Source organism: Camelina sativa, chromosome 7, assembly GCF_030686135.1.
Source record: "Camelina sativa cultivar CO46 ecotype springtype chromosome 7, ASM3068613v1".
Taxonomy (NCBI): domain Eukaryota; kingdom Viridiplantae; phylum Streptophyta; class Magnoliopsida; order Brassicales; family Brassicaceae; genus Camelina; species Camelina sativa.
The window spans coordinates 8,493,058-8,507,501 of record NC_141886.1 but is presented as its reverse complement, the minus strand read 5'-3'; the positions used below and the strand labels follow the sequence as shown (position 1 = coordinate 8,507,501).

At 40.3% G+C, this 14,444-nt stretch overlaps 1 protein-coding gene across 1 annotated transcript; it reads left to right on the top strand.

Annotated features, from left to right (window-relative positions):
• The first annotated feature begins 5,491 nt into the window (after positions 1-5,491).
• LOC147941049 (uncharacterized) lies at positions 5,492-5,869 on the top strand. Its single transcript, XM_087458370.1, has one exon. The coding sequence runs from the start codon at positions 5,492-5,494 to the stop codon at positions 5,867-5,869; it is 378 nt and encodes a 125-aa protein (XP_087314496.1).
• Positions 5,870-14,444: the final 8,575 nt, after the last annotated feature.

Here is a 14,444-nt window from a genome sequence, read left to right as displayed (position 1 = left end):
TTGGTGTTTCAGGTGCATGCCTCCTAGACCTCACACAAGGAGCAATAAGACTGATCCTACTGTGAATCTTTCAAACCAAGAGTTGGGAAAACTTGAGCGTGAGAACAGAAAAGCAGCCAAATCCTTGAAGATGGTTAACACAATCATTTTGATTCGTGATGAGGATGGTGCTTTGAGGGATCAAGAGGGCCACTTGCGCAATGAGCAGGACCAAAAGATTGATGCTGAGGGCAACGTAATTGCTGAAGTTGTTGTTGGCGACGAGCAAGCTGCTGTTGTCGATGGTGTCGATCGACACCAACATCGATCAACACCCCCTTCCTACAGACGGACGTGGAGCTGCAAACCACGTTAATAATCCGGTTCTAAGACAGGAGAACAACCGAGACTTGATCAGGCCTATTGCTGACTACAACCGGGCTGATCTTGTGTATGAGAACTGGTCTGCTATTGTTCCTCCTCCATTCCAGAGGAATGATTTTGAGTTGAAACCTGCATACTTTCAACTAGTTGGGCAGAGACCTTTCTCTAACCTGCCCAATGAGAAGCCTTTGGACCACATTGAGCATTTTGAGGATCTTGTGACCAGTATCAAGGCTAATGGAGTGACTGAGGATTACATCTTCTACAAACTCTTCCCTTACTCACTTGCAGGAGAGGCATCTCAGTGGTTGAAACAGTTGCCAGCTGGATCATTGACAAATTGGCATGACGTCAAGGTAGCCTTCCTCAACTACTTTTATGATGATGCAATGTCAGATGAGTTGAGAGTTAAGCTGCCCTCTTTCAAGCAAAGACCAGATGAAGCTTTCAAGGCAGCTTGGGTGAGATTTAACAAGGCTTATCAAAGGGATTGTCCACACCATGGTTTCTCAAGAGTTCAATTCTTGAGTATCTTCTTCAGAGGATGTGACTAGGAGTATTAGTTGGCTTTGGATGCTGCAAGTCATGGGAATTTCAAGACAAGATTTCCAAAAGATGCTGAAGGTTTGATTGAAAACTTGGCTTCTAGCAATAGTACTAAGAGAGCAGATGCTGAAAGAAAGAGATTACATGGAGGATTTGATTCAAATCAGTTAGCTTCTGTTAATGCTAAGCTGGATTCAGTGCATAATCTCCTTGTGGGTAAGAAATCTGTTCACTTTGCTGATGAAGTTGAGACATATGAGCCAGAACCTGATCAAAGAAATCATGAGGAAGAGGATGTGAACTATGTCTATGGGAATCAAGGACATCGGTTTGGAAATCAACAAGGCAGCATGCCTTACAGTGGAAACAACCAGCGCAGTAATTTTCAGGGCAATTCTTCTGGTTTTACACCCAAGCCTGACTATCAAAGACAGCAACAAAGCTGTGGATACACAAGGACTTATGGCAACAATTCATATCAGTCTCCTCCTCCGAGAGAGCAGAAAGTAGTAAGATGGAAGCTATGCTTGAGCAGCTTTTTCAAGGTCAGGAGCAGATGACAGTGACTTTCAATGGGAAGCTTGACAATGTCTACACTGAACTTAATGGGAAATTTGAAGCTTTGAAGATTCATGTCAAGAAGCTGGAAAGTCAGGTTGCACAAACAGTTGGATCCGTCAAAAGGCAAGAGGGATTTCTCCCTGGGAATACTGAATCAAATCCCAAGCATTCATGCAATGCAGTGACTTTGAGAAGTGGTAAACAAATCCATCCTATACCCCAGAAGATTCACACTGATGATACACAGGAGTTGATTGACATAGATGAAGATGAGAATGTCTCGGCTGAGCCAGTGTTGACCGACACACAGGAGCATCGGTCGACACCATGTCCACCCGAAGCCACGGTTTCTACACCAGAAGACGGTATCGATCGACACCACCTAGGTGTCGGTCGTCACCCGTTACGAACAGAAACTCCGAATGCCACTTCTCCCACTCCAGTTGCTGAAAGAGTTTACAAGCCCAAGGTTCCTTTCCCCAAGAGTCCAAAGAAGTCCAAACAAGAGCTAGATGATGCTAAATGCAAAGCAATGATGGATAAGCTTATTGTTGAGCTACCTTTGATTGATGCTGTTAGGACTTCTCCAATGCTAAGGAGATATGTCAAGAGAATGGTAACCAAAAATTTGAATGCTGAGCAAGGAGTCATGATGATATCAGCTCAAGTCAGTGCTATTATTCAGAACAAGATCCCAGAAAAACTTCCTGATCCAGGTAGTTTTGTTCTTGATTGTACCATCTTCACTGACATATTTGCTAGATCTTTGTGTGATCTTGGCTCTAGTGTCAACTTAATTCCTAGATCAGTAGCTCTCAGCTTGGGAATGACAGACTTCAAGCCTTCCAAGATCACTCTAATCCTTGCGGATCAGTCAATTCGTATTCCTGATGGTTTTCTTGAGGATGTTCCAATTAAGATTAGAGAATGCTTGATACCAACTGATTTTGTAGTACTCAAGTATGAAGAAGAACCTAAGGACCCTCTTATTCTGGGAAGATCATTTTTAGCCACTGCTGGAGCTATTATTGATGTCAAGAAGGGTCAGATTGGTCTTAATGTGAGTGATCTACAAATGCGCTTTGACATGGATAAGCTGGTTAAGAGGCCAACCATTGATGGACAAACATTCTATGTGGACACATTTTCTAACCTTGCTAAAGAGATATTCCAGGAGCTGCATCTTGAGGATCCACTAGAGAGAGTATTAGTTGCTTCTGCTGAAGAGGTTGAGCATCTAGATGACATTTCTGTTGGGTATGTCAAGCTACTTGATGCTAATGAACAAGTGAAGAAGCTGGTTGCACAAGAGGAATTGGTTAGTACTTCTTCACAAGCTGAAAATTTTTCTGATTGGAGTTTTGAGAAAGCTCCAAATCATGATCTCAAGTCACTTCCTGCTGGTTTAAGGTATGCATTTCTAGGTGAGAATTCTTCCTATCCTATTATTGTTATTGCTTCCTTGAACAATGCAGAGCTCACTTTATTGCTAAGCAAGCTGCACAAGTTTCGCAAAGCTCTTGGCTATTCTCTTGATGATATTACAGGAATCTCTCCAGACTTGTGTATGCATAGGATTCATCTTGAGGAAGGAGCTAAGACATCTATTGAGCATCAGAGGAGGCTGAATCCGAATTTGCAAGATGTTGTCAAGAAAGAGATCATGAAGCTGCTGAATGATGGGATCATCTATCTGATATCTGACAGCAATTGGGTTAGTCCGGTACAGGTTGTTCCTAAGAAAGGTGGAGTAACAATGGTGAAGAATGACAAGAATGAGCTGATCCCTACAAGGACAATTACTGGTCATCGGATGTGCATAGACTATAGGAAGCTGAATGCGGCAACCCGAAAATGTCACTTCCCGCTTCCTTTCATTGATCAGATGTTGGAAATGTTAGCTAATCATCCATACTACTGCTTTTTGGATGACTATTCCGGGTTCTTTCAAATTCCTATTCATCCTGATGATCAAGAGAAGACCAATTTTACTTGCCCATATGGTACCTTTGCTTACCGAAGAATGCCTTTTGGTCTCTGTAATGCTCCTGCAACATTTCAGAGGTGCATGATGTCTATCTTCACTGATATGATTGAAGACTTTATGGAGGTATTCATGGATGATTTATAAGTTTATGGGTCTTCTTTCAAGAGCTGTTTAGACAATTTATGCAAGGTGTTGGCAAGGTGTGAAGAGAAGCATCTGGTGCTTAATTGGGAAAAATGTCATTTTATGGTTAGAGATGGCATAGTGCTTAGCCACAGGGTTTCAAAAGCTGGAATAGAGGTTGACCGCGCTAAGATAGAGGTAATGACAGGTCTTCAAATGCCAGAGAATGTGAAGGCAGTGAGGAGTTTTCTTGGGCATGCAGGGTTCTATAGGAGATTCATCAAGGATTTCAGCAAGATAGCTAAACCACTTTCTGCTTTGTTGTGCAAAGATGTCAAGTTTGAATTCATTGATGAGTGCAGGATAGCCTTTGAAAGGATTAAGCAAGAGCTTGTGAGTGCTCCTATTGTTCAGCCACCAGATTGGGATCTACCATTTGTGGTTATGTGTGATGCTAGTGACTATGCAGTGGGAGCAGTGCTGGGACAGAGAAGAGACAAGAAGTTTCATGCAATCTACTATGCAAGCAGAACACTTGATGATGCACAAAGAAATTATGCAACAACAGAGAAAGAGTTGTTGGCAGTTGTGTTTGCTTTTGAAAAATTCCGGTCTTATCTAGTTGGATCCAAAGTCATTGTTCATACTGATCATGCTGCATTAAAATATTTGATGCAAAAGAAGGATGCTAAGCCTAGACTTTTGAGATAGATTCTTCTTCTACAAGAGTTTGACATTGAAGTAAGGGATAAGAAGGGAATTGAGAATGGTGTTTCTGATCACTTGTCTAGGATTAGATTTGATGATGATGTCCCAATACAAGACAGTTTTCCTGAAGAACATGTTTATTTTGTGGATACAGGGTTTCAGACTGATAAATCGAAGTGTTTGTTCTCGGATGCAGATGATGTCGATCGACACCACACTAGCATCGGTCGACACCCATGTTTTCCCGAGACAGATTGGTCACATGATGGAGATTTAGCTGCTGTGGCTAGCTCTAATCAACCCTGGTATGCTGATATTGCCAATTATCTTACTACAGAGGTAGAACCAGAGAATTTAACTGGCTATAACAAGAAGAGGTTCATGAGAAATCTTAGGAGATATTATTGGGATGAACCTTACTTGTATAAGCATTGCAGTGATGGGGTTTACAGAAGATGCTTAGCAGAAACTGAGGTACCTGACGTTTTGTTCCATTTTCATGGATCTGACTATGCAGGACATTTTGCTACATTCAAGACAGTGTCCAAGGTTCTCCAAGCAGGTTTTTGGTGGCCAACAATGTTCAAAGACGCTCATGAGTTTGTCTCAAGATGCCATGCTTGTCAGAGAAAAGGTCAAATCGGTAAACGGAATGAGATGCCACAAAGCTTCATTCTTGAAGTGGAAGTGTTTGATTGCTGAGGTATTGATTTTATGGGACCGTTTCCATCTTCTTACAAGAACTAATACATCCTAGTTGCTGTTGATTATGTCTCAAAGTGGGTTGAAGCGATTGCATGTCCAAAGAATGATTCTGCAGTGGTCCTTAAGCTGTTTAAGACCATTATATTTCCAAGGTTTGGAGTGCCTCGAATTGTTATTAGTGATCGAGGTAAGCACTTTATCAATAAAATGGTTGACAAGCTGCTGAAAAAGTATGTAATTTAACATAGAGTGGATACTCCATATCACCCTCAAACTAGTGGGCAAGTAGAAGTTTCCAACAGACAGATTAAGGAGATTCTTGAAAAGACAGTTGGTGTTACAAGGAAGGACTGGGCTATGAAGCTTGATGATGCACTTTAGGCATATAGAACTGCTTCTAAAACACCACTTGGCACCACACCTTTCCATCTGCTTTATGGGAAAGCATGTCATCTTCCAGTGGAGTTAGAGCACAAGGCAGCCTGGACAGTTAAGTTAATGAATTTTGATGCCAAGTCAGCTTCAGAGAGAAGGTTAGTGCAGTTGAATGAGTTGGATGAGCTGAGATTTCATGCATTTGAGAATTCAAAGCTGTACAAGGAGAGAACCAAGACATATCATGATAAGAAGATCATCTCCAGACACTTTGAGCCTAATGACCAGGTACTCCTTTACAATTCTCGTTTGAAGCTGTTTCCAGGAAAACTCCGTTCCCGTTGGTCTGGTCCTTTTACTGTCCAAGAAGTTAGACCATATGGAGCCATTGTGTTGGGAGAGAAGTTCACTGTTAATGGTCAAAGGGTGAAACATTATTTGGCTCAAGCCGAGATACCAGACGGACACATTGTGCGTTTGGACGAAGCATCTTCCGCCTAATCCGTTGCCATCCCAAGCTAATGACTTAAAACAAGCGCTGAGTGGGAGGCAACCCACTGGTAGGAACTATTTATTTTTCCATTTTCTTTTAGGATTATTAACATATTGATTTTTGGTTTTGAGTTTTATTTGTTTCAGTAAAAAAAAACTAAAAAAAAAAAACAAGACAAAAAGTCTCAAATATCACTGATCAAGGCAAAGCATCGACCGACACCACCTGGGTGTCGGTCGACACCAGTGTTGGATTGCAAACGAGGAAACGGGCCATAGAGTTAAGATAATTGGGTTTTATTTACTGGGCCTGAAATTGCAACTGGGCCGGGTCCGCATGAAGCAACATCGACCGATACCACTTAATGGGTGTTGGTCGACACCGTTAAAACCGAGGCAATCGCGATTTAACTCCCGAGTTGTTTTCCTCGTTTCATCAGACATAAAAAACCGACGAGAATCCTCAAATCCTCATAACTCTCTCAGTTCTCATCTGTTTTGAGTGATTCCAAGTCCTCACCTGATCGATTTTCTCTCCTCTACCTGGATCCAGTGTCATTTTTGCGTTTTGAAGGGATGGCGCCCAACAAGAAGGCACGAACCAACGACGGCGAAGCTTCATCTTCTCGCCCAACTCGCCAGTCCAACCGCCGTCCGCCTCCGTCCGCTTCCATCCCCGCTGCTCCGCCTCCACGAGCTCCGGCGAGAGCTCCCTCCAATCTCCCAGACCTGTCACTTCCATCTCCCATTCAATCTCATTTCCCATGGCCAAAAGAAGAAGGTGAACCAATTCCAACTCAATTGGTATGGGAGAATCCTATTGCAGAACTTAAGAAAGCTGAGTTTATCAACAGAACATTGGATGTTTGGGGGGATTATGAAACTATGCTTTACAATGCTTGGTTAGGTGTAGAGATTGAACCCAATAAGTTTGTTGATCCTACTCTTATACATAGGATGGGAATCCAGGATGAGGTTTTAGATTTGTTAGATAAGATTAATTTGGGGAAGGTTTGCACCAAACAGTATGATTGCTATCCCGATTTGGTGAGACAGTTTATGGCTATTGTGCGGGTTGTCTATGATAAAGAACAGGCACCGGAACCACGTCTGGAAGAGTTGCATTTCTTTATTAGAGGGATACCGTATTCAGTGACTTTGCCTCATCTGTGTGACATTTTTGATGGCCATGGTTTTAGAGAGGTACTGCTTTGCCTCAGACCTATTCAGATGTTGGTGTTTTGTGGTCTTATATAGGGAATGGAGATTATGACTCCAAGACGTGTCTTCAGACAGATGTTCGCCATCCCGTACATCGATATGTTCTTAGGGCTATTGGGACCACTTTTCAGTGCAAGATGGAACCAAACAAGATGAGAGCTGTTGAGCTTTATCTATTGGGGATTGGAGTTAGACGATTGCTTCCGGATTTGATTGAGCAGCATGACCCTTCATCGCCTAACTTTGGGGCAGTTTTTGCACATCACTTGGTCTCCCTTCAGACCAGGCCGTTTTTGGGTCGCGGCCGAAAGTTTGAGCGTGTTGGGAGCCTTATCACAGCTATTCTTCAGTGGAAGAACATCCCGACTGACGGGTACAGTGTTCTGCCACAGCGGGCTCTCATGGATGAGCAGTATATGAGGAGTACAACCTGGATGAAGCGAGGATTGTTGTGGAGATTCATGGATGAGACTTGAGGGCATCTGATACGCCTTCCTAGACCAGACCTCACTACTATTGGAGAGGATCCAGAGCAGTTGTGTTTTCTTCCATCCGCTGCCGACTTTGTCACTTCTCCTCCTACCCGTCGTCATCGAGCTTCCCGGTCTGCTGCTGCTTCCGCTACTGCTTTCGTAACCTGCTCCTGACCCTGCTGGGAGTTTTGAGATTGGTTCCTCATCTGCTACCGCTCTACTTGAGTTTCCAGAACCACCGGAGGATCCCGCCACTATGTCTCAGGGAGCTCATCAGGCCTATGTGGTTACTGCTTTGCGTTCTATCTGGAACAGCATGGCCAGGATGTCTAGTTGCTGAATTCGTCCTACTAGGCCCAGATCACCTTCTACGTCTTCACCACCTGCTGATTTCGTCTCTGATGACGACGATGTTTCTGCTAGCTTCTGATCATGGTTTTCTTTATCTTTTTCCCTTTTTAGGATTGAGTCATTTTTATTCATGCATTGAGTCAGTTTGTGTTTGAAATTTGTTTAAACTTATGAACTATCTATCTATCATATTGCTTATAACTTATTTTTGTGTTTGAGTGCTCTCTTAACAGAATTAACATCAAAGGATTGATCCAACAACACAATTAACTGCAACTAACAAGGAGTTTCGGCCAATATTCACCATTCGCCGAGGGTGTCGATCGACACTGCAATGGTGTCGGTCGACACCGATGGTAACCCGAGAACAGTTTATTTTTTTTCTTTACAATTTTCAACATATTTTTGTTTCTTTACCTTTCCCTTGCTTAAAAACACTGGGGACAGTGTCGTTTAAGTCTAGGGGAGGTTAGTACTAACAACTAACTTGTGTCAAAACCGTATTTCGTTTTTATTAAGTCAAAATTTTCAAATTTTTGGAATTATGATCTCTAACTAATGGTTATTGTTCTTTGGCTAACACTCTAATGATTCTTGACTAAGCTTGACCTCAGAACTGAAGTGTGGAAAAGGCTATGAGCTGTATCAACAATCCTGAAAACCCTTATTCAAAGGATATCTAGTTCAACCAATGTTGTCTCAAACTTCTATCAGAATTTTAATCGGACTTAATCTCTTACTTTGGAGTTGGAAATCAGTGGATTAGACTTTTTCTTCAGGCCATACAAGACAGTGTAATTTTTCAAAGTATGTATCCCCTCTCTCTTTCCTTCAGTACTTAAAAAAAATGAAAAAAGAGAAGAATAAAAGATGAGATGCTTTTGATCAGTTTAGAGGGGTAGGTAAATTACCTGTGACCCCATTATTCTACTCTTGAGTCAAATGATCACACAAAGCTTGGAAGCGAGGGGTAGGTAAATTACCGATGACCCTGGAATTCGCTTACACCTTGGATAAAAAAGAAGAGAAAATGCAAAAAAAAAAAAAAAAAAAAAAAAAAAAAAAAAATCCATTGGAAGTGAGAAAAGGGAGAGGCAAGGAGATGTATGAAGAATGTCTTGGCCTGAAGAGAGTCCATATGCCATTGATCGATACACCAAGGTAAGAATTCACCTGTATTTGCTTTAATTTATGTAATGAGATTACAATGTTGGGACTAGAGATTCCTAAGGATTGTGGGATTTGAGTAAGGAATGTTGATGCTTCTAAATTGACCAAGTATATGAAGTAAGTTTTGAAGATCAAGGCGATGAAGAGTGCGAAAAACAGTTACCTGCAGTTGAGTGAATTCCATGTTTTCAAACCTCTTTCACAGATCTAAGTTTTTGTTTTGCTTGAGGGCAAGCAAAGGCTAAGTCTGGGGGAGTTGATATATCATGGTTTTTACGGTTTTTAACCATGATATAAGTGTGCTTTTTGAGTCTTTTGATTTGTTTTCTAGGTTGTTATTGTGTCATTACAGGTTTTCTAGGATTTTGGCACGGATGGAGCGAAATGGAGCAATTTGGACATTTTGGAGCATTTAACCCGGAGGAAACGAACTTGGAGTCGAAACAGAGTGATGGTGTCGATCGACACCACCTTGGTGTCCGTCGACACCCTGTTTTATCTAACGAGAGAACAAGAATTGGAAGTTTTACAATTTTGCCCGAAGTTTTCCACAATTGCATCATAAGCCCCTGGACGTGTTTTAGAATGTATATATTTTATTTTTGGGTTTTAGAAACACCGAAGTTATTTTCTAGCAGTTTTTGAGAGAGAGATTATTGAGAGCCTTTGGGAGAGACAGATCTAAATTTTTTGTAGAGAGAAGATTTCTAAACTCTCTCTTTTACTATTCAATAATCTATTGCATGTTATTCAGAATTATGATTTGTTTTTCATTAAACACGTCTGAGTAATTTGCTTGTTAGGTTTAGGGTTTTTTATAGGGTTTTTATGACTTATTAGATCTGTGATTTTTAGGGTTCTTAATCTTTTATGATCTTCATCCTTGGTTGTTCTTAACAATAATTCTTGATTGATCACCTAGAATTATTATCTTAGGGAAATAAATTGATATGAGAATATAATTGTTTTCCTGATTAAACCATTGATGAACAAAATTATTTCTTACAAAGAGATTTGAATTAATAATTTTGTGAACTTATCTAAACATGTTCTTAAAGCTGATTTTTAACTTAGAATTTTACAAAAATATTTGGATTTTCTGGTTTTAAATTTAGATAATAATTGCAATGAAAACTGATTTATTTTACCAAAAGTTTAGAGTTCTAGATCTGATTTTTAATTGCTTCAACCTTAATTAATTTACTGATTTAATATTTCCTGAGAAATTCCCTAAGCTTAACCTTTTGATTTTCTGATTTCACAACAATTTTATTTAATATTTTGCTTTGTTTATTTTAATTCAAATTATCTTGTTTAGCGCATTGAAGGATATTTTCTGCGAGAAGGCTTTGAGAAGTGTTACTGTGAGCACACACTATTCGTAAAGAAGGAAGATGGACGCTACTTGGTGGTAAGTCTCTATGTTGATGATCTCATCTACACTGGAAACTCAACAGAGATGCTGGAAGAGTTTAAAGTCTCCATGATGAGTGAGTTCGCTATGACTGATTTGGGCAAGATGAAATATTTACTGGGAGTGGAGGTTGTTCAGGATGAGAAAGGAATCTTCATAAGTCAAAGAAAATATGCAGAAGAAAATCTGAAGAAGTATGGTATGGAGGAGTGTAATGCTGTTAAAAATCCAATGGTACCGGGTAACAGGCTGACAAGAGAAGGAGCTGGAGAAGAAGTGAATCCAACAACATTTAAGCAACTCGTTGGGAGTTTGAGGTACCTGACTGCTACTAGGCCTGATTTAATCTATTCAGTGAACTTTGTCAGTAGATATATGGAGAGACCAAATGAACAGCATATGGCGACAGCAAAGAGGATCTTGAGGTATATTCAAGGAACTCGAGAGGTTGGAATTCAGTACAAGTATGGAGGTGAGCAGAAACTAGTCGGATTTGTAGACAATGACTATGCAGGGGATGTTGATGATTACAAGAGCACTTCTGGATATGTTTTTATGTTGGGTGGAGGTGCAGTTTCGTGGGTCTCAAAGAAGCAGTCGATTGTCACTCTATCTACGACTGAAGCAGAGTTTGTGTCTGCAGCATATGGAGCTTGTCAAGTAGTGTGGCTCAGGAACATTATGGAAGAGATTGGTTTTGAGCAAAAAGAAGGTACTATTATGTTTTGTGATATCAGTTCTGCAATCAAGTTGTCTAAGAATCCGGTATTACATGGGAGAAGCAAGCACATTCATGTCAGGTTCCATTACTTAAGAGAATTGCTGAATGATGGAGTGACTCAGCTCGATTACTGCAGTACTCACGATCAGATATCCGACATAATGACAAAGGCGGTGAAGCTCGAAGTGTTCGAGAAACTCAGAAGCAGGATGGGTGTTGGCGCAAAGGATGTATAAACAGAAAGGAGACTTTCAGTTTAGGGGAGGAAATGAAGTAAAAGATGTTTTATCGTGTCTTAAGTATTTATTTGTTAAATTTGAAGTGGTCAAGTTGTAGGGTTGTGTCTTCCGTTGTTAACGGAGTAGTTGAATAAGTTGTAGGTTTTTTAGGAGGTAGTGTTAAGTTGTTAGTCTACTATATATTCCTTTTCCTGTAACTCCTTTGTTTTAATACGAATCATTCAGTTTTTTCTTGGTTCTGAGAGCTTTCTTAGTCGCAAAGATAACATGAATTTTATACAATATATTAGTTGGATTTTTAATGTATATACTTTTGGGTATTGGGTCGGATCGGGTAATATCCGTCACCCAATTAGTACTCATAGATATTTGAACCTGTGTATATATCTAAGTATTTTCCTCCATTAATAATCCAAACTGAGATTGCTAAGAAGAATCGCGTGTTGATCAGTTCTTCTCCACTACCTATATTTGCGAGAGATTTTGTAGCGCCCCGACCGCCACCTCTCAGTGGGCCGTATGTCCAATCCCAGTCCATGGGCTCACCTTCCTTAATGGGTCTCACGTCCTCTCACTAGGCCTATGAGCCTATCCATATCCGACGGTCGGTTTGCTACGTCCGGAAGATTTTAAAGACTTTTTACCGTCCCTACAAATCACCACATGATTTTCCCTGTGTTTTGTCCTCACTCGCATAGTTCCGACAGTCACTACCCGTAAGGTCACCCATCCTGAGACTACTCCAGCATAAGCACGCTTAACTGTGGAGTTCTTTTAGGATCCTTCACCGAAAATATAATTGCACTTTGGTGACATAGGTGGCTAAATCAATTTTTTTAAACCTTTCCACAAGTCTTTGAAACCGGGGTGTCACAATTCACCCCCACTAACATATCGCAACGTCCTCGTTGCGCACCAAGACCATCACCCCCGATGGTGTGAGCCCACTCGACTCCACACTCGTCTGGGTTCGGCTTTGATACCATTTATAACGCCCCGACCGACATCTCTCAGTGGGCCATATGTCCAATCTCAGTCCATGGTTCACCTTCCTTAATGGGCCTCACGTCCTCTCACTAGGCTTGTGAGCTCATCCATATCCAACGGTCGGTTTGATACGTCCGAGAGGTTTTAAAGACTTGTTATCATCCCTACAAATCACCACATGATCTTTCCCTGTGTTTTGTCCTCACTCGCATAGTTTTGACAGTCACTTCCCGGAAAGTCACCCATCCTGAGACTACTCCAGCATAAGCACGCGTAACTGTGGAGTTCTCTCAGGACCCTTAAGCGGAAAAAGTGCACTTTGGTGACATTGGTAGCCAAATCAATTCTTTTAAACCTTTCCGCAAGTCTTTTAAACCGGGGTATCACAGATTTTTTATTATTATTCTGTAATTCACAATCTCTCAACCTGGATTCTCTAAATTTCTTCTCTTCATCTTCGGTCTCTCCTCTTTCAGAGGCGTTTAAGACTCATTCAAAGGTAACTCTCTTTCATCGTGATGTTTGGTTTATAATTTGGAGGATAGTACTTTAGTTCATCGATTGATTGTTAGAAGAATATGCATGTGTTGATTTAGTTCATCGATTGATTGTTAGACTATATATAAGAATATGGATTTGTTGCTTTAGTTCATCGATTGATTGTTAGACTGTATATAAGAATCTGGATGTGTTGGTTTAGTTCATCGATTGATAATTGATTCTTAGAGTTAGAGTATTAGAGTTTTGTAAAACATATACTTCTTCTTCTTTGTTTCGTTTCACACTTCTTTTTTTCTTCTTTGTATAATCTAGAGTCTAGAGGATTAAACAGAGAGATTCAATATATTCCTTTGTCACGGCTAATCTCAAATTAGATTAGAAGTGTTAAGACTTGAGATATTCAATGGTTTGTTTGCTTGTTTTATTTTGATTTTTAGTTGATAGTGTTAGCTTATTAGTCTTTGTTTAGTCTCTGTTTTAACATATCACTAATTCTTATTTCTATTTTGTAGATGAATTCTTCACTATTACCAAACCTAGAAAATGAAGAAGCCGAAGAAGAGTTGATATCACCTGCTACTAATCGAGGCAAAAGAAAAAATGTTCCAGAAGGGAGTGGAGCAATTTCTAAACCACCTAAGCAACCTAAAGAACCAACTACAAGGTCCCCTTTCTGGAAACACTTCACGAGAGTAAAGGAGCTGAAGGACAAATGCAAGTGTAATCATTGTCAAAGAATATTGGGATGTGCATCAGCATCTGGGACTTCAAACTTGAAGAAACATATGGATTTGACTTGCAAGCAATATAAGGCATGGGAGCAGAGGCAATCTCAACATATTATTAAGGAAGATGGAAATCATGAAAACTGAAAAGTTTCTGAACAAGTTTTCAGAACGACTTATATGAGATACTTGTGTTGGCAGAATTACCACTATCATTTGTTGAAGGATTAGCTTGGAGAGATTTTTGCAGTAAGATGCATCTCTTTAAGCCTCATTCAAGAAGAACTGCTACTAGAGATATTGTTGAAATGTTTGTGAGAAGAAAAACAGCTCTCAAGAAATGGATTGAAGGTAATAAAAAAAGAGTGTCTCTGACAACTGATTTCGGTTGCAAATGTTACTCGTGCGAGCTATATGGTGATCACACTTAATTTTATTGATGCGAGCTGGGAGCTAAGGAAGCTGATTATTGGTTTTAAATATGTCACATATTACACATGGAAGAAAATATCATATGTTCTGTTGGAATGTTTAGCTGAATGGGGGATAAAGAAGATCTTCACTATCACAATGGATAATGCAACTACAAACACAAGTGCACTCCAAAAGTTTCAGAGGTAATACAAGTTAGTGAATAATGGTGCATTAGTGATGGATGGGAAGTTTATGCATATGAGGTGTTGTGCCCACATTATGAATCTGATTGTCAGAGACGATTTCCACGAAATGAAGGGTAAAGTAACAACCATTCGTAATGCAATTAAGTATGTGAGGTCTAATAC